The sequence below is a fragment of the Synchiropus splendidus genome, chromosome 12 (assembly GCF_027744825.2).
Source record: "Synchiropus splendidus isolate RoL2022-P1 chromosome 12, RoL_Sspl_1.0, whole genome shotgun sequence".
Classification (NCBI taxonomy): Eukaryota; Metazoa; Chordata; class Actinopteri; order Syngnathiformes; family Callionymidae; genus Synchiropus; species Synchiropus splendidus.
In genome coordinates this window covers 6,806,303-6,825,526 of record NC_071345.1, presented here as the reverse complement: position 1 = coordinate 6,825,526, position 19,224 = coordinate 6,806,303, and the positions used below count along the sequence as shown (strand labels likewise).

The window sequence follows — 19,224 nt, the reverse complement described above, 5'->3', positions numbered from 1 at the left end:
TTTTATTCTTATTCACGTCTTACACAAATTCAGCTTCTATTCCACCTTGTTCTCCAGAGGAGGCGCTAAAATATAAGCTACTTCTTGATTTTGAATAACGTTTCATGTGCACTCAGTTATGGCGCGTATGTGTAATTAATTCACATGTAAAAAACAAGTATGATCAGAAGACGCGCTGCACTTTAGAGTGCGTGAGAAAAGTAACATCGATAGTTTGTGTGACGCTGTCTTATTATATTTTTGAAAGATTTGTTTCCGGTTTAACCGGATGTTAGTGTGACAGCTTTACTTCCCTAAACATGCCAGCACTCGACCGACGAGTCCTCGCGTGCACCGACGGTTAAGACAAATACTTTGTTTGGAACGCTTTAATGAAACACATATTTGGAGGTCTTTTCTGTGGAACTGCTTCTATGTGTATGTAATTTTCCGCGTTAACTGGTAGCATCCTCGGTTGCGCTATTAGCCGATGAGCAAAATTGAACAATTTTATCAGTGGAAATTAATAATTTAGTTCGGAACACATGTCTCCGACGGAGAAGTCGAAAAACAAATCGAAGAAACAAAGGTAAGTCTGTATCTGGCAACCTTTTGACTTAATAATGTGTATTACATCATGATGTGACACCAGAGAAGCATCAGAGAGACAAACTGTGTTAAACTGTGTTGAACATTTCAGACCGAAACTGGACTGGAGATTCGTCCAGAGGTTCTACAGCATCCTGACGGTTCTGTTTCCCTCATGGTCCAGTCAGAGTGTCCTGATGTTTGCCACTCTGCTTGGCGTCACGTTGACAGGTAGAAACAACACCTGTGTGATCATCACCCAGAAATTTACATTGACTGACTCAACTCCATTTGCATTTTCCGTTGTCGAACAAGTATCTTGTGCCTCTTAAACTCTTTTTTTCCCCCATGTTTCAGAGCAGCTGATCATCTACCAAGTTGGTATCCTTCCCAGTCACTTCTACAACGTTCTGGCTGACAAAGATTACTCTGGCTTCAGGACGCTGGTGGGCAAAGCCATGGTGCTGATAGTGATAAACTCGACTGTAAGTGGTGCTCCCACGTTGCCGCCATGGCCAAATGATTCCGATGAAACACATCGCGATTTGGCAGAAAACCAAAGTTTATTTTGGTGAATATTGTTTGAGAAGAGTTTGGTAAATGAGCGCTGCTGTTCTGATCGAGAAATTGCGCATAAATTATGTATAGATATGTGAAGATAATGGCAAAAGCATAGTTTCTTCTCAGTTATATTTCATTGGGTCGACTCAAGCAAAGAAGAGATAACAATAGAGTGACAGTTTGTGGCTTTGTCAGCACATATTTTGACACCAAATCCTCCTGAAAAAAGCAATCATGAAGATGAACCTTATCAGGGAAGAAACCTTTAACCTAAAGAGTGAATCATTACATTTTTATTCAGTGGTTCAGGTGACCAAGTGACCAAGAACAAGAAAAATAACTACAAATTATAAACACATTAAGATTAATATCAGTGTTATTTGTTTTTTAAAAAGTGTTACAATGATCCTCATAAATATAGAATGTGTGTTATTGTCTCACTGATGTTATATCTTTTCACTCAACTTATATTTATTTTTGCTCTTAGATGCTTGTACATTATTCTTCTGACAGTTGAGACTATTGACCTCTTCATCTAGTCAAGTTTTTTATGTTGCCTTAAATGTTTGTCTGAGACTGCGTCACATAAAATCCTCCATACCGGTTTAGTGTGCAAATAAAAACACTTCCATCAAACAAATATGTAATGCCACTCTTGTTAAACTGCATGGAAGTACTATAAATGACAGTAAAAGCAGTAAATTCTCCAAACTTTTGTTTGATAAACTATTGTTCAAAAATGGTATAAAATTTTAGCACTTATTTTCGTGACTCTATTATGCTGAATAAATGAACATTTTGTTCAAAAATCGATCTTTTGGGATGTTCACATTACACTTTTATGACACGCTGACTTGCGTAATGCCGCATGTTCAGGTCACTGTGACAGGCATAAATGCCGGCCTGAGCTTTGAACCTCCTCTTAACACACCATGAATGAGCATGTTTTTTCTTTTACGATCTCTCCTAGTTAAAAAGCATCGACCAGTACATCTGCAACCTGATGTATTTGAACTGGAGAAAGACGCTGACCGAGAGCCTTCACAGCTCCTACTTCCAGGGCAGAGTCTACTACACACTCAACGTGCTCAGAGAGGACATAGATAACCCGTAAGGATTTACCTGTCGCAACGCTGTCATCAATAATATTCCTGATAGGAGGTGTTTGTCTGCAGGGATCAGAGGATCAGTCAGGATGGCGAGCGCTTGTGTAAGCAGATGAGCAGCATGGCCAGTCGCCTGATCGTATCGCCGTTCACACTTGCGTACTACACATACCACTGTTTTCTCAGGTGAGGTGGTGAGACTTTAAGACTCCGCAAACCCAAAGTACTTCAACTAGTGTCTCAATTCCATGTGATATAGAAGTCAAAATTGAATTTTACTCTCCAATAAATGCTTCTGATGGGAGTCAGTCAAAGGCCTCAACTCCTCAGCCTTCTAGTTATCAAGTCCCCTGAGGTTATTTGAGGCTGTAACAACTTTCTCTGGACTCCCTGCTGTTTTCTTTCTGCTGGACGGAACAATACACCTCCTTAAACACCCGTTCTGAAACATCCTGTTTTTCTTCTCACTTCCTGACCCCGCAGCACGGGCTGGATCGGACCCGTCAGCATCTTTGCCTACTTCGTGGTCGGGACTGTGGCCAATAAAATTCTGATGGGCCCGATTATCTCCACTCTGTTTGAGCAGGAAAAGCTGGAGGGAGACTTCAGGTACTATTGGAAATCGACTCACACTGGCTGTTTTAATAAGGCACCGCAGTCATGCAGGGTGTTCTCTTACACGGGAGACATTGTTGCTCTTGGCCAACTGCCCTCTGAGGAAATAACTCAGGATGTGATCCGACTTGGTTTTGTAAATCTGTTCCTGTGTAGAAACTGTTTTATAGGACACACGTTTGCTTACAAACCTGACTAAATTCACAGTCGTGATTCATCTCTTTTCCAGATTTAAGCACATGCAGATCCGTGTCAATGCTGAGTCAGCAGCTTTTTACAGGTGAGACGAAAACAAACCTTTAAAAAAAACAAAGGGATGTTGCCTACAGCTCTGTCCTGTGATCCCAGAGCTGGTAAAGTGGAACACATGCGGACCGATCGCAGACTGCAGACGCTGCTGCAAACCCAGAAGAGTCTGATTCACAAAGAGCTCTGGCTCTACAGTGAGAAACACAGTTTGACCCTGAGCTACCCGCCAAACTTCCTGGTGTAACGTCGGACTTTTTGACTCTCAGTTGGGGTGAACACCTTCGACTACCTGGGCGGCTTCCTCAGCTACATCATCATCGCTATTCCGATCTTCAGCGGGATCTACGATGGGCTGACTCCGGGCGAGCTCAGCGCGCTCATAAGCAGGGTAGGTCTGAGGAGCTCACCCCTCCAAACACATCTGGAAAACAGATCTAATTTTTTTTTTAACAGTGTCAACAAATAGGTAAGATTTAGGGCGTATTTCTGTAAAATATTTTATGGTATTTAATAAATTCTCACTCCTCTAAAAACAGTAAATCTACTTCTTTTTATCCCTTAGTCTATAACTTGTAATGTGAAGATTGCGCCACTAGGTGTCAGCAGATTTCACGTTAGAAAAAAGTGGGGCGCAAACAAGTGTAAATGGCGAATGAAAAGTGGGAATGATTGAAGTCACGTCAGTGCACATTCTCCTTCTAACTAGTGTCTCCTCTCTGCTCCTTCTCTGTCCTCGTTCATATTCAGAACGCCTTTGTTTGCATCTACCTGATAAATGGCTTCACACAGCTAATAGACCTGTCAACCACTCTGTCAGATGTCGCGGGATACACCCACAGGTAGCGCACTGCATGCTAACACTCACCCGCCGCGGCCGACGGATGATCATCCATACATCACGCTTAAAAAATGTGTGCTTTGGATCAGGGTCGGGGAGCTCAGGGAGGTGATGGATGACATCTCACGCACGCAGTGCGACTACGACCCGGCGTCGGGGGAAAGCTACGACTTTGACAGGTTGGTTTTCATATTCATGAACGTCAAGAGTCGACTTTAACTCACTCGACACAGCGACTTCAATGTTCACGGGGGACCTCTGGACACGGCCTTCATCCTGGACCACCTCACCTTCAAGTCCCCATATTCGGACCAGTTGCTAGTGGAGGATTTGAGCCTGAAGATCACAGAGAACACGCACCTGCTGGTGGTGGGGAACACAGGGACCGGAAAGACTTCGCTGCTGAGAGTCCTCAACAGACTCTGGGAGGCACAAAGTGGTGAGACAAAACTGTCAAAGGTTGTGATTTCAACGAATACATGAGAGTTGTGTTGCGTGAAGGTCAAAGTTTTAGGTCAGAATGGTCATATTTTATCACCTTATTTCCCCCATCAATCACAGTAGTGCAGGGTGGCACAGCCGTCACATGACCAGATTCAGTTAAAACATGACGTTTTTTATTCATATAAACCTCATTCACACAATGGAATCACAGTAATAATCACCATTCATGTGACCGTGGTCGCAAAATGTTGCTTTACCTGCCTTTTGAAGACTCATTTCACGCAGTGGCCTCTTCTTCAAGTAGCTTGTGTTATGGAAGTGATGTAGGACTACTGCCACCTACTGTCCGTTAGAGCTAATTGCACTCAGAATTTTTCGAGTGTTTAGATTAGAATACCAGCATAACAACATTAAAGACAAACATTAAGTCACTAATGCTTGGCATCAAAACCACTGTGTCTTGAATAAAATGTTTTATGGCCGCATGCTTAAAATAGTGGAACGTTCCGTGTGAGATGGAGGAGCTGAATTCCCACAAGAAAAAGCGTCAGCTTTGTTGTAGTGACGATGTGGACATGACCGGTCAAACTCATGACCCTGCTGAGGGGAAAAGATGTTCTTGTGAAAGCTTGTTTTGTAACTATGAACCAACAAATATTCAGATGAGTCGCATCCCAGCCTTGTTTAGGGGTGGAATTTCTGCTGGTACCTACCAGTCCTCACTCCCATGTACATCACAATGTCCTGCCTTCTGCTCAGGTTTTGTCCAAATGACGACATGTTTCGGGCCAAGAGGGACTCTCTTCCTGCCGCAAAAACCTTACCTCACAGACGGAACACTGCGTGAGCAGGTAGGGTTCTGAAGTATCCACGTTACTTGGAATGGCTATGTGAAGCCCACAAACATGGCAATAAATGCTGAGCTGACAAGCTCCTGGCACAACAGAAAGTATTTACAAGTAACATCCGGCTTACGACCTGCTCGACTTACATCCTCCCGTACTTACGACCACGGCCAGCAGATGCTCATTTTTTTTATTCAATGTCTGACACCGCAGCACGTTGCAGCCCGGCATCACGTACGTCAGTTACAGCAGCACAGTATCCCAGCATCTCACTCTCACACAGCCATCTACCACTACAGTCGTACCTATAACCCTTGCGTTGGTTATTTAGAATGGCATTTGACTTAGGTCCAATCTGACTTATGCCCAGGATCAGTTCCGGATGTTGTATATACATAATGTCATGTGTTGAGCAGTCATGTGATCGGCATATATTGTTTATTGTCCATAGTATAAAACAATAACTTTTTTTTCCCACATTGCGTTCATAGTTGCGTTCTTATGTTTTTTTGTAAAACGTGGGTCAGTGCAAGATTTCTCCAGCAACCATAACTGATACTGCAAAATAACAAACATGGCACCATGACAACTGTGGGGCGCGTTTATTCGTATAGCTTTAGTTAGTTGGTATTGTTATTTGGGATTTCCAGTATTTGTTTGTCCATTTATATATTTGATGAATTCAGGATTCAAGTATTTATATTGTGTCTGACAGGTCATCTACCCTCTGAAGGATATTTACCCAGAGTCAGGTATTAACAGCAGCGACACTGCCAACACCCATCCTGCTGCCATAAACGTGTGAATGATGCAATGACGCTCCTCTGTCAGGGTCTGTGGACGACGATCGGATTGTCAAGTTCCTGGAGCTGGCAGGGGTGGTGAGTTCATTGACAGTCTCATACCAGTGTGGCGACTTTAGCATCCATTTGTCTGGTTTGTAAACTTTAGTCCGGTCTACTGGAGCGAACTGGTGGCCTGGATGAAAAAGTAGATTGGAACTGGTGAGAGTAGTTTTCCATTCATGTGGGTTGAAATGGAGAAATGATGTCGCCAATGTTTCCACCAGGTACGATGCTCTGTCTCCGGGTGAAATGCAGCGTCTTTGCTTCGCTCGACTTTTTTATTTGCAGCCCAAATATGCAGGTTTGTTGCCCTTTTATACTTCAATTCAGCCGTATAAACAGAAGCATGGTGACCCTCTGGAAAGTTGACTCTAACTATCAAGCCCTGCTTCAGCCTACTGGTGTGACGGAAGTCCCTTATTGGTGTCTGCCTTTTCATTATACTGTTTTTGTTCTATGCAAATCTATTTAATTGCCATCTGCCATCTATTGAATTGGTCATGATTATAATGATTGTTTTCCTCTCATTTACATTTTCTGAGTTTCGCATATTTAATCTAAAATTTTATTTTAGATTAAATATCGTCTGACTTTTGTTAAGTAATTCTACTTTTTGAACATCCATTGTTTTTTTAAATAAATTAAAATTTAATTTTTAAAATATGTTTTTTTAAATCTACAGTGTCAACTATCTGGTCAGTTATCACCATTATTATTGTAAACACTTTTATTTGTGCACAGAATTTAATGTTGTTACACCAGTATACTGAAGTTTTTGTAAGCTAACACATACACGCTGAGTAGTTTTAACATGTTGTATGACGGAGGTTCTAGTAGGTGTTTCTGCCTGTCTGCAGTACTGGATGAGGCCACTAGTGCTCTGTCTGAGGAGGCGGAAGCGCAGCTGTACTGGACCTGTAAGCAGCTGGGAATGACACTGGTCAGTGTGGGACATCGGAGCAGCCTGGAGAAGGTCAGTTAAACTGCTCTTTAAAATGACAAAAAAGTAAATAATTCTTGGCACTAATGTCTCTTCTGAAAACAAGCAGTTTTGTCCTTTTTACTTGGGTTGCTTATGGGATGTTCTTGTGAAGATTCGTGCGGCTTGCTACATGAAAAAAAACTGGACCACATATTGAGAATCACTGCCTTTAGTTTCACAGGAATATTCCACTTAAAAATACATGGACCGTTGAAGAGAACATGGTTGCGTCTTCACAGTGTTGTTTGTGTAACTCTGCTCCCAGTATCACGACATGCAGCTGAAGCTCTGCGGCGGAGGCAGATGGGAGCTGACACACTTAAAGGCAGGAAGTGGAGGCACAGATTTTTAAAGAAGGTCAAGTGGTTGGACGTGAAGAAAGAACACGCTCCTTCATTCTCCGCAGTAGCTTCAATCAGGTACTGAAGTCTGACGTCTACTGTAAAAGTGTGGTTTGGGAGCACGAGGGCTCCACTTTGTGGGAAGAAGCTACACTTATCATGGATTCATAATGTTGTGATGAGCAGCTGTGGTGTTCAACAATCAAACGGTGTTTCACCTTTTACACAAACCACTAAGTTTACGATTAAAACGTTTTTGTACAACACATTAAGACTTGGCTGATTTCATTTGTGTCGGCGGTTAACCCCCAGTCATTACGCTTGCTGCTGTTTAGAGAGCAGCTCCCTGTGACCCTGGATGACCTCCTGCACCACCACAGGGTCGTCCAGAGTGCTGAGGTCACCCAGACTGTCCAAATCCTGCTCCACCACCTTCCTCAGCACTCGCCGCATGATCTTCCCCGAGCGTGTCTTCGGGAGACGCTGCACAACCTACCAGTTATACAAAAGAGTCAGGTCAGTCTGCAGTGCTGCGCTCAAGCCTCTCAGACCAGGAGCGACGTTACCTGGACGTGATCCGGACAGGCGTACTTTGCGATCTTTGTGGAGACCATGCTGTTCAGTTGAGAGATGATCTCGTCGACTGAAGCATCCACATTCTTTTTCAGCACCACAAAAGCATAAATCCCTTTGAAAGATAAAAATGAGGTGTATAACTCGGCTCAAATCACGTGAGATTATGGCCAACAGCTCACCTTGTCCTTTGATCTGATGTGAGCAGCCGATAACTGCTGATTCCGCAACTTCAGGGCAAAGATTCTGAGACAGATAATATTCCAGATGACTGAACTTGAACCTTTCTTCAAAGACCTGTATCAGTCTCACCACTATGTCCTCAATCTCCGCCGTTCCGATCCTGTGGCCGCTCACGTTGATGACGTCATCAAGCCGACCCGTGATCTGGTAGTAACCTTCTGTGGAGCGATGGGCGCCGTCACCGGTGAAGAAGTAGCCTGTGCTCACAGCAGAGGAGGTTCAGCATGAGACTCGAGGACCTTTCTCTGAATGAGGGAGCAGAGCAGAGCTGAACCTGGGTACTGCTGGCAGTAGGTCTCCACAAATCTCTGGTGGTTGTTATGAATAGTTCGGGCCATGCCGGGCCACGGCTGGGCGATGCACAGGGCTCCAGATGTGTCGTTGGAGGTCGCCTCTTGACCCTGGAGGAGAAGCAAAACACTGCTTACTTCACAGCTTCATAGAAGCAAAACACTGCTTACTTCACAGCTTCATACTGAATTATAAAGAATGCAGTATTAAGTGTATTAAATAAAGAATACTTTAAGTTATTTATTTTAAGTTACATTTATTTCTTAAGTGTATTTTCATTTACAGTGTTAGAAGTAAACTAGAAGACCATATATTTTGGGTTTATTTTGACTACACTTAAGTGTATTTTATTTATTTTGAATGCACTTTGAGAATAATCTGTCATGGTGTAGACCCTAGATGACTCCAAAATATTTATTGTTAATATTAACAAACTCAAAATTCCCTAAAGATTACGTTTTCACACACATGCAAACATGCAAATATATAAAATAAGTAACTAAACAATAATAATAAAATAATAAACTAATAAATAGTGACAATACATTTAATAATAAAATAAATAGTAATAAATATACCAAAATAGCTGTAAAAAAAACATACAGACAAAAAAACATTTTATTTTCTCCCCCCAAACAAGAAGCCACAGCAGAGGGGATCATGACTGAAATAGGGTTCCTGGGCTATTTAATAGAAATAAATAAAGGTTCACTTCAGTATGATGAGATAACACAAAAGTAAATGTGTGAATGGTGCTCATATTTAAGTGATTATTTCCTGGCCTCTAGGTGAGCAACAAACTCTTTCCACAAAAGAAAAGTTTCAAACGTAGCTTTAAATGCTGCATGTTTCGTACATTGATCATACAAACAGTGTTTTTGGGGAAAGTTGAGGGATCAGAGAAGAACCCACTCCAACTGTTCACACAAGCTGTTGTGTTGTAAAGTAGTCGGGCAGATTTACGGTGGGGGGAGGGAGGGGAGAGCGTGAGTATCAAAAGTGACACAGCTGGTGGATATTTTATAATCCTAATCTGAACCTCGTCCGAGGCCATTCCCAGCCGTTTGACTCATTTCCAAGTTGAAGCACACACACACACACACACACACACACACACACACACACACACACACACACACACACACACACAGACAGACACACACAAGAGGCACCTTGTTGTCCATCAGCACCGGCTTGATCCCAAAGAAGGGTCTCATGGCCAGCCCTGGGATGATCTCTGCGTGCGGCTCCGAGGGTTTTGGGGCGATGCAGATGCCTCCCGTTTCTAGAAACACAAACAAGGCAGATCATTGAGCCGCTGGCTGCTTTGGTGCACATTTTCAAACCTGTGTGGAAGTGGGCGGGAAAGTGACCCCTGCTGGGAAAAAACTCAAGTCAGATTCCACTGAAATTGAGTGTTTACCACCGAGTAACTAAATGTGGTGTGGCCGTTGGTTTTGCTGGGATGTCGGAGGTTATAATCCTCCTGGTAGAGTTTGGCAAAAGTAGGACACAACAGATGACTCCACAATTGTCCCGGCAGCTGGCGCCACGTCCGTGCCAGGCGGGTGGAACTGTGACACTGAGGAACGACGCAAATGCTAATTTGTTTTGAGGGATAAGAGAAGATTTAAGCAATGCACAAACAGTATTTGATCTAAAACTTGATCTTTTTTTCCCTGACACATGAAGTGGCCTCACGGGGTCCTGCCTGGCTATTAAATGCCAGGATCGATGAACGAACTTTAAATGAGTTTCAAAGACGCCTGAAACGTACAATATGAGCTGAGCAGAAGAAACCAGCTGCTACATCATCGTGCTTGTTATGCTGGGACGTGCATTAATTGGGATTAAAACCTTTCTTTTTAATGCCCAAAGAGACGCTAAACCTTTAAAAACTAATCTGCCGGCTGAGTGCACAGATTTACGACTCCCTGCTTTTATCTCTGACAAGCTTCCGTACAACTTCAACTCGGCTCAATCAGCTTTCTTTCGCAAAGTTTGATGAGAAGATTAATTTCTATCTCACATCTGTTTCATGGACACCAGCATCTGGACCTGCGCTGTGTTTGGAGCCAGATGTTTTGAGTCTACTGAGCCTGAGCTGTTGGTCTGAAGAAGGTTTGATAGAGTCTCTAGAGCAGTGGTTCTTAACCTTGTTGGAGGCACCGAACCCCACCAGTTTCATATGCTCATTCACCGAACCCGTCTTTAGTAAAAAATAAAATATGATACACTAACTGCAGACTAGACTGAGGGGTGGACCTCTGAGGCGGAGGCTCCACCGAACCCCTGAGACCGACTCACCGAACCCCTAGGGTTCGATCGAACCCAGGTTAAGAACCACTGCTCTAGAGTCTCAAGATAGGGTAAGTCCAGAGAGAAGAGCTTCCAGGGACAAGATTTTACATCTCAAATCTGACTTGGGAAACATCTCAAATGTGGGCAGTTCTAACCCTGAGGTAGGAAGGGAGCGTGAGATTGAACAGCACATGGCGCTTGCCTCAGTCATGAGGGCACTGTTACAGTGTGGAAAGAGTTGAGCTAAAGGCCGGATATATCGGTCCACATATCGGTGGTATATATCGGTGGCACTCTTAAGGGTTGGGACTGAAAGAATAGGATCCAGCAGCCAAACTTATCGAGGGTTTATTATTGAGGTTGCTTCGGGGTCACCCATCAAGTGAGGTGTCCCGGGAAGGTCCACCTGTCCGGAGTCCCAGCAAAGTCAGACCCAGCAAAGATGTCTGCTCCTCTGCCTAGCAGAAGTAGTGTGAAATGAAGATGAGGCAAAAGCAAGGATGGATTTAAAAACCAAGTCTTCTCCGTGGATGTTTTGAACGTCCTGCATGGTCTCTCCTCGCCGGTTTGACCCAAAATGGCGGCTGTTTGCCAACAGTGGACCTCACTTCCCCCCTGTGAACCAGCTACTTGCTCTCAGATCAACCAAATGGCAACGATGAATAATGCCATTTAGTCCTAATTGGGAACACTAGTCCAGGGAACTAACACAACAACATAATCCTGCTGGAGTAGGGTATTTGGGTTACATCTCTGTCTGCTCGCCGTAAGCTCATAATACTCAGATGTTTAATTATCCTCAATTAATTATCATAAATGGCCATTTGTGTGGTAATTAACCGAGAGTTCGACAGTCTCGCTCATGTTCCTTTATGTCCAGAGGGCACTGACTTACAAAAGCACAGGGAAATCCCTCCATCGACTTCCACATTCTCGGGTTTGGCGCGGCCGATCAGATATGTCTACTTTCTAATGTAGTTCTGCCACTTATCAGATGCTTCAGTCGGGGCGGAAACATCTGGACCGCTGTTACAGGAGGACAGTATGAGAGTGTGGGGGAAGCCCAGGCAAAATGCACACATGCGGCGCTGAGCTATGATATTGTGTATGGCCTCGCACGCTGACCACACTCAGGATGTTATGTAACGTGGCAAGAGCTCTCTCCCCTTTAAGGAGCGTAGCAGTGGAGACGTGGCAGAACGGTGAACTGAAACTGAGTAAACACTGCTTCACTTCAGGGTCGAAGAAGTAGGACGACCGCGTGCGCTCATTTGCAACTACCACGCTCCGGAACAATCCGCATCTGATGCCTGATTTTTCCCTTCAATGGCATTCTTTCTGGGCCCCTGCATCACCATGGAAACCGAGGAAAACATGGAGAGCAGATGAGGGAACTTCTCAAGGGTTTGACTGTTATGAAAGTTGTGAAGCTCAGCAGTGAGATGAGTGTGCTTTACAATATCATACACAAAAATCTAAAGGCAAGGTGAAGAGGTAATATATGGGATGTTTAATGAAAACAACAAATTGTAAAAAATAATAATCTTTAAGGGAAAACTTAACTAGAATCGTATCAGCACTGCAGGGTTCCTGCTAATGCATTTGCGCTGCTGACAACCAGTGCTGGGGATCATATTTATTTCTCTATTTTTCTTCATTTTTGCCACTATAACAACACCTGAAGTCAACATCAACACACGGCACTAACACACACACACACACTGTATGTGGGAAACAAACCCGCAAAGGGTTAAAAACAAAATACGGAGTGTCCTTAACAGTCAAGTCCGTGACTTGACTTGACTCTGTTGCCCCTCAAAAACTAACTTCACATTAATGACTTCCCATTGGCTTGGACTGTGTTTTAAAATCTGGCCCCACACATGTCTGACATGCGTGTGAGATTTAGAGGATCAGATTTACGAGGTCACTGGACATCAACAACACCACAGCTATTGTTCCCACCAACACAGATGGTAAAGGACTTGTGTGTATGCCATAACAATTTGCTCCTTCTGCATCTTTAGTGAAGCTAAATCCAGACTCTTAAAGCTATGTTCCACCTGTTTATGAACGGACTACCTACCGTCTACTGAGCACTCAAAATTCTGAGGCCATTTTGTCGACCCGGGATAAAGAATTTAATAAACCTTCAGCATCTGGGAGCTCAATATTTAGTGTGAATTTAGAAAAATCAACCGTATTCTCTCTTACCTGTTTGCCACCACGTGTCCACCACGGGGCAGCGTCCCTCACCGACCACTTGATGGTACCACTCCCACGCCTCTGTGTTGATGGGCTCTCCCACTGTCAGAGAACCACATTGTGAGTCATGTTAAACATGTTTCATTTTCACTACTGTGCTGAATCTCACTGCCGTGGAGCAAACTTCATGCAAAAAGGCGTTGAGCGGTGAGTGAGATTAACATTGTACAAATCAGCTCATTGTTTTGGAAGAGTGTGTTGAACTGTGGGTATTATAGGACCCTGTTGTAAAAGTATCCAGGCTTTTCAAACACTTGCGTCAAAGTTAAATCTGGCTGCTGGCTGACCAATACTGGACATATAACAACTTGTGATCTGATACTCATTGGGCTGTGGTATGTAGAGCAGAACCACTCGGGTGTCGTACCAGAGCCTAGAGTCTTGAGACTGGAGCGGTCGTACTTGTGCACCCACTCATCTCCGTACTTCAGCAGCAGGCGGATCGCCGTCGGAGCCCCATAAAACTGGTTAATCTTCAGTCTCTGAACCATTTCCCAGTACCGTCCTGTGGACAATAAAACATCTTTTCAAGGAGGTTTCCACAGATTTAAAAAGTGCAGCACAAACTGTCTGACACGTGATTTGTTTTGTCCGAACTCTCCTTCATTGTTGACACCCGTCATGACCGTGATGTGTGAGAAGCGTGTGTACACATAAGCACGTCAAGGGCATGTCAATGTTAAAGGTTGACAGTAAACACTTCTGAGAGATAAGTCACCTGAGCTGCAGGTGGAAAATAATGTCGCACTCAATTCATCAGTCACGCGTTTAATTTTTAACATCAACTTTCACTCCCTTGTTTGCTCAGTCGCGCATTTGTTATGGAAGCAGGTGTGTGTCAAGGTGTTTTCTGACACGTGGGGGTTTTACTGTACTGATATTTGGTTCACAAATAACATCCCCTTGAGTCTGTGTGCGCAAGCAGTGTTGCGTTTATTTGCATTGAAAAAGCCACGCGGCAAACAGCAGCTACCTCACACCTGGGTTTGGGTAAATGGGGGTGCTCTCGAACAGCACTGTGGTCCCTCCGTTAGCTAGGGGCCCGTAGACGGTGTAGCTGTGCCCCGTGATCCAGCCAATGTCTGCCACACAGCCAAAAATGTCGCCGTCGTGGTAGTTGAAGACATACTGCAACGACATTTTCCTCAGAAGACAGTACTGACACTGACCCAGTGACTTGTTTCAATTCTTGTAGCAGCAGCAGAGGGCGCAACAACGACTCACCCTCTGTGTGAAGGCAGCGTAGAGCAGGTACCCCGCCTGGGTATGGACCAGTCCCTTGGGCTTCCCGGTGCTGCCTGACGTGTAAAGAAGGAACAAAACATCCTCGCTGTCCATAGCTGCCGGTTCACAGACCACGTCCTCTTTCTGCATCTCCTGCGGATCAATGTCATTGCAACAGATATGACGATTTAGACTCAATAATCTCAGTTCTAAAGACCAGACTCAAGTCGCCACCAATGAAGGTGAACCCCATTAATGATAAATGACATAACTGATTCACCTCATCCAGTGGGATGTCTTTGGCTGTCATGGCGACAGGAGTGTCCGTTCTCTTGGCCACGAACACCTGCTTCACCGTAGGACAGTCCTCGACCGCTGTGTCCACCGTCTTCTTCAGCTGCACGACCTTCCCACCTCTGACGCCCTGGTTGACCGTGATCACCGTGTTGGATTGAGCTGAAATGTTCCAGGGACTTTGTTAATGTTGCTCTGTATTGGCAGACAAACCACAAGACTCACTGGTTTTTGTCTTAATACTGCGCCGCATTCACAAGACATAACATGCGCCGCTGGAGGACAAGTCCTGGTGTGGTATCAACTCCAGGTCTTGGCAAAACTATAAAAACAAAGACTCTGACTTAATGATTGAAGAGATCAGTGCTGTGCACAAAACAAAAGGATAAAACGATTTGATGATAATATAAATAGGCGCTGCTGTATATCCTCGAAATACTTGAGTTGACATTTGTCTTGTATTGTTTGACATTGACAACAGTTTAGGAACGTATTTACTCTCAGTCACGGACACACATTTACAGTGTCACACACTTGCTCCTAGGTTTGTGCTCCCTGTAAGAGTAAACAGATAAGTACCAGTCAGTTGAGGGAGAAGTTTATTCTAAATATGGCACTCATGGAATCAGATCCAAGAGATTAGAGATTTTATTTTTTCTAAAGCATTTGTTGAATGCTTTCTTTCCAACTCGGTAGCTTAAAGTGTGGGTTGCATTGCCTTTGAAAAAGTGCAGGAAAAGCCTTATGTGATGTGGCATGTTTTCCTTTTAACTTCACTTGAATAGTCTTTGGGTCAGAGTCACTTTGATGTTTTTTAAAATTTCTAGTTTAATCACACAGAATTTTTCACTCGACCAGGTGATTTAGTTCAGGGGTTCTTAACCTTCCCACCTTTTCCAGAACAAATGGGTCCGAGGCCCATTCAAGGAATAGAACTGATTCATTACTGTGATTACTGATTTCTAATTTCAGAATTACATTTGTGTTAAATAACCATATACATATAAACAAACCAAAACCCTGTGAAATGGCTTGAAACCATGTGATCAGTGTAAAGACATTTGTCATCGATAAGTCCAAACAGCAGCAGAACCAGGCGCAAGTCATAGTCATCAAATTTACTAAAGAAAAAAAAAAAAGCAAAACACACACAACAACACATTTTATTTTTCATAAATAAACTGTAAACCGGATAAGTGTAAATGAAAGTACAGCCATAAAATGTTCAAATAACTTCTGAAAACTGCTCCAACAGGTTAACAGTTTTTAGTGTAAGTTGGTAACTAAACGCTGTCAAGACAATTCAATAACACACTACTGCCACTGTACGTGGCAAGTGTATTAAAACTGAGCTTCTCACTGTCCTCACGGCCCTGATATGTAAAACAAAAAACTTTAATGGCCCTCTATGGCTCACTCGTGGCCCAACCATGGGCCTCGGCCCTATGGTTAAGAATGAAATATGAAATAGCTAGCTTGTGCTGGTGCTACTTTTGAGTCTGACAAGTGTACACTGGAACTGTTAGGACTGAAGCGACCAGAAGTGTATGTACGGTTGAGTGTTTCTCACAACCAGCCACCTGTTCCCCTTGCTAGCCCAGATGTTGTGTCTTGTTGAATCATATCTACTTCATCTGTCAGGATAATGATGTAATACTTACTGCTCCCACGGCTTTGGCAACATCACCTAAGCAATATAATTATCCTCTGAATGGTCTTTTAAAAACCCAAATTAAAAGGTTTATCATGACCGACATAACCTCCTGAGCAGAAAAATAGCAATCATAAACAGCCAGAATTGTCTTTCCTGCTAAAGCCAGCCAGACTTTGAGCTCATAAAGATATGGCAGTTTCACCTCATGCACAACGTAGTTGTCAGGATAGATGCCGACATGTGTAGAATATTTCTGAAAAATCCACCCCTTTTCCTGTCCTCTGCAGACCAACTCTGCAAGATAGTGGCCAGTCACAATGATATCATAAGCAAACCTGCGTATATTTCATCTCTTTATGCTTCAAGACTCTGGTGATGGGCCAGAACGTGGTAACCTGAAATAAGGACAGACCAGGATCCAGCTCAGGGACTAAATGACGCACGAGTCAAGTATGAGGAAACAAGACTTCAGTCCTGAGCTGGTGTTCAAGGTCGCATCAGGATCACTGGCACGCCCACTTCGAACAACACAAACGTCTCGGGAAATCTGCGCTTGCCTTTGCGTGATTGACGCCGGCTTAGTTCTGTATTACTCTCTGGCATCCGTGTTCTTCTCGTTTAAACAAACACCTTCAGCAACCTTCTGTTCCTGCTTGAGTCATTATTGTGCAATCCACCTGCGGACTCTGTTTCACAACGCCTGTGATTTACATTTCATATAGTGTCACTGACTGAGAAGCCCAGTCAGCTATCTCAAACTAGATCTCCCTTTATGAGTGCTGCATTGTGTCCCGCTCTGAGGAGGTGTTTGCGATATCTTATCTCAACTGTCCTGTTACTTAATGTAAGGAAGAGAAGTTATCGGCTCATCTCTAGATAATTATGCCACTTATCCTGTCTTCCAAGAAACCAAAAAGTGTCTAGATTCAGCAATAATGGATGACCGATAATGCCAAAGATTTCTATTCTGGTGGAAAAGCTATAGCTCAGCCATGCTTTTAATAGAATTCCCACCAATAACTATGAAGCTTAGCTCATGATTTTGAAGTGAGCAGTGACACAATAGACTCACCGTCTCTGATTCTCTCAGCCAGGGCCTCGGCACTGAACCCGGCGAACACCACATTATGCGCCGCGCCGATCCTCGCACAGGCCAACATGGACGCCACAGCCAGCGGACAGGGCGGCATGTAAATGGTGACGCAGTCTCCCTTCTTCACCCCGTGTCGTCTCAGGAGGTTGCCAAGCCGACATGTCATTTCTAACAACTGCCTGTGAGGGAATCGATCGATGCACCACTCTTTGATATGCATCCAAGCACACACACACACACACGGAAGAGGGAGAGAAGCAACACACCTGTAGGTGACCTTCACCTCGGAACCTGGCTCATCCTTTTCCCAGATTAGAGCCACTCTGTCTGGACAGGTGTGTACATGTCGGTCCAGGCAGTTCACTGTCAGCGTTGACACACAAACCAAACAATAAAGTTATCATTTATTAACAGTTTGATGCAATTAATAGCTGTTTAAAGTCCAGTCCGCCCTAAAGTTGTCAAACTGGCCAAGGCACTACAAAGCTTCAGTATTAGAAACTTAATTCCTGTTGAATATTTCACCATGTTTAAACACTTTTAGATTAGATTAGGTTAGACCAACTCATTGTAGAGCTAGTACTTGTACTCTAGCTGAATAAGTCACGAGGAGAAAGACAAACCAAAAAGAGAGCTGGTCATTTAGCTCAGCTCTTTCTTAAATACATAGATGCAGCCATCTGTCTGTATGAAGCAAGAGGTGGGTGCTAGGAAGAGGAATGTCTGGGCCTCTTTATGCTGGGTGCTGCCCCCGTGACTCATCACAGAAGGACATCACGGCTCGGTCAGCAACATTTTGATCTTCTTCTACTTTCGGCTTCTCCCTTCAGGGGTGGCCACAGCCAGTCATCCTCCTCCATCTGTCCTCTGCTTCCTCTTCTCTCAAACCTACAAACCTCATGTGCTCCTTCACCACGTCCATAAATCACCTCTTTGTCCGTCCTCTCGACCTCCTGCCTGGTAGCTCTACTTTTTATTTAGTTTCAGGCATCTAATGGAACAACCAAAAATAGCTGTACCGAAGTATTTTCTCTCAACTTTCTCTGAACTCTCACAACAACAAAGGTCGCTGGCAGGTCTCCATCAGAAGCCCGCCTCATCTTACCAGACACATTGAGCTGTCCTCCATCGAACCACTTCACCTTGCCTCTGTTCAGGTCACAGTCTTGGACCTTGTCGAACGGTCGGATCCAGCTGAGCCTCTGACGCGCCACAGCGGCCCAGAAAGCGTCAGTGTTGGAGACGGAGAAGTCGTGCAGAGCGGCGCGGTCGCGCACCCCCTGGAAGCCTGCAGCCTCCGGCATGAAGGCTGCGGTGTTGCACCGTCGTTTCCCCGAGACATCAATAAAAGACCCGAACGCGCGTCGACCCTGAGAGAAGACTGCGAACCTGGAGCATCCGCAAGTAAGCCACATTATGAAAAACAAACAAACAAACAAAAAGTAAGAACGTGTTTTAAAGTTTCTTCATCGGAGGACAGCAGCCGAACTTTTCCTCCAGTGAAGGGAAACTAGCCGCGGGAGGAGGTGCTTTAATGGGCGGTTCATTATCTTGCACTCGGCCGACACTTTATCAGCAGTTCCTGTGGGGGAACTGAGCAACGTGAATTTAGAGTTACCCGACATGACCTTCGACGTCGTTTTTCACCCAATATATGACCAGTGTAGTGCGGTTTAACGCTATTATTACGTTGGTGAAAACGAAAGAGGAAGTAGTGCTCCACATTGCGTTTGATGGATCATTAGCTTAGCTTAGCTTAGCTTGAACTTTAACATCGCAATTATCACAAATATTTAGGTTTCCATTGAGTCTCTTCATGAAGGACATTAACTGTGGTAACTGTAATTTTGTTGACAGTTATACTCTATTTCCATTCATTTTTGTATTTTTGGG

General features: G+C 44.1%; 2 protein-coding genes across 4 annotated transcripts; one reads left to right on the top strand and one right to left on the bottom strand.

The window, feature by feature from the left end:
• The first annotated feature begins 298 nt into the window (after positions 1–298).
• On the top strand, positions 299–7,652 carry abcd4 (ATP-binding cassette, sub-family D (ALD), member 4). Of its 2 annotated transcripts, none has more exons than XM_053882101.1 (19): positions 299–568; positions 680–798; positions 925–1,052; positions 2,099–2,238; positions 2,304–2,420; positions 2,718–2,843; positions 3,079–3,129; positions 3,198–3,292; positions 3,365–3,486; positions 3,846–3,937; positions 4,026–4,115; positions 4,170–4,375; positions 5,140–5,231; positions 5,941–5,977; positions 6,057–6,106; positions 6,177–6,229; positions 6,295–6,371; positions 6,928–7,043; positions 7,318–7,652. In XM_053882101.1, exons 1-19 carry the CDS (start codon positions 525–527, stop codon positions 7,402–7,404), a joined length of 1,842 nt encoding a protein of 613 aa, XP_053738076.1. In that variant the 5' UTR covers positions 299–524; the 3' UTR covers positions 7,405–7,652. The 2 variants fall into 2 exon arrangements, with proteins under 2 accessions (XP_053738076.1, XP_053738077.1); XM_053882102.1 differs by having other exon boundaries at positions 541–568; positions 930–1,052.
• acss1 (acyl-CoA synthetase short chain family member 1) lies at positions 6,651–18,863 on the bottom strand. 2 transcript variants are annotated; one of them, XM_053882099.1, is made up of 14 exons: positions 18,437–18,863; positions 17,598–17,694; positions 17,311–17,510; positions 14,571–14,746; positions 14,291–14,443; positions 14,047–14,194; positions 13,434–13,571; positions 13,016–13,108; positions 9,673–9,785; positions 8,484–8,610; positions 8,279–8,406; positions 8,149–8,212; positions 7,960–8,081; positions 6,653–7,885 (listed from the first exon to the last, which is right to left on the bottom strand). In XM_053882099.1, exons 1-14 carry the CDS (start codon positions 18,744–18,746, stop codon positions 7,709–7,711), a joined length of 2,046 nt encoding a protein of 681 aa, XP_053738074.1. In that variant the 5' UTR covers positions 18,747–18,863; the 3' UTR covers positions 6,653–7,708. The 2 variants fall into 2 exon arrangements, with proteins under 2 accessions (XP_053738075.1, XP_053738074.1); XM_053882100.1 differs by lacking the exons at positions 17,598–17,694; positions 18,437–18,863 and adding an exon at positions 14,810–14,906 and having other exon boundaries at positions 6,651–7,885; positions 17,311–17,459.
• Between the last annotated feature and the right edge of the window lie 361 nt (positions 18,864–19,224).

Bases quoted from the DNA above. Each gene is read 5' to 3' on its own strand.
- abcd4 (XM_053882101.1), top strand. From the start codon at position 525: ATGTCTCCGACGGAGAAGTCGAAAAACAAATCGAAGAAACAAAG. The intron at 4,376-5,139 runs GTGAGACAAAAC...CCTTCTGCTCAG, and splicing joins ACTCTGGGAGGCACAAAGTG to GTTTTGTCCAAATGACGACA. The intron at 5,978-6,056 runs GTATTAACAGCA...CTCCTCTGTCAG, and splicing joins GGATATTTACCCAGAGTCAG to GGTCTGTGGACGACGATCGG.
- acss1 (XM_053882099.1), bottom strand. From the start codon at position 18,746: ATGTGGCTTACTTGCGGATGCTCCAGGTTCGCAGTCTTCTCTCAGGGT. The intron at 8,213-8,278 runs GTGAGACTGATA...TATCTGTCTCAG, and splicing joins CGGAGATTGAGGACATAGTG to AATCTTTGCCCTGAAGTTGC. The intron at 7,886-7,959 runs GTAACGTCGCTC...TATAACTGGTAG, and splicing joins CCTGTCCGGATCACGTCCAG to GTTGTGCAGCGTCTCCCGAA.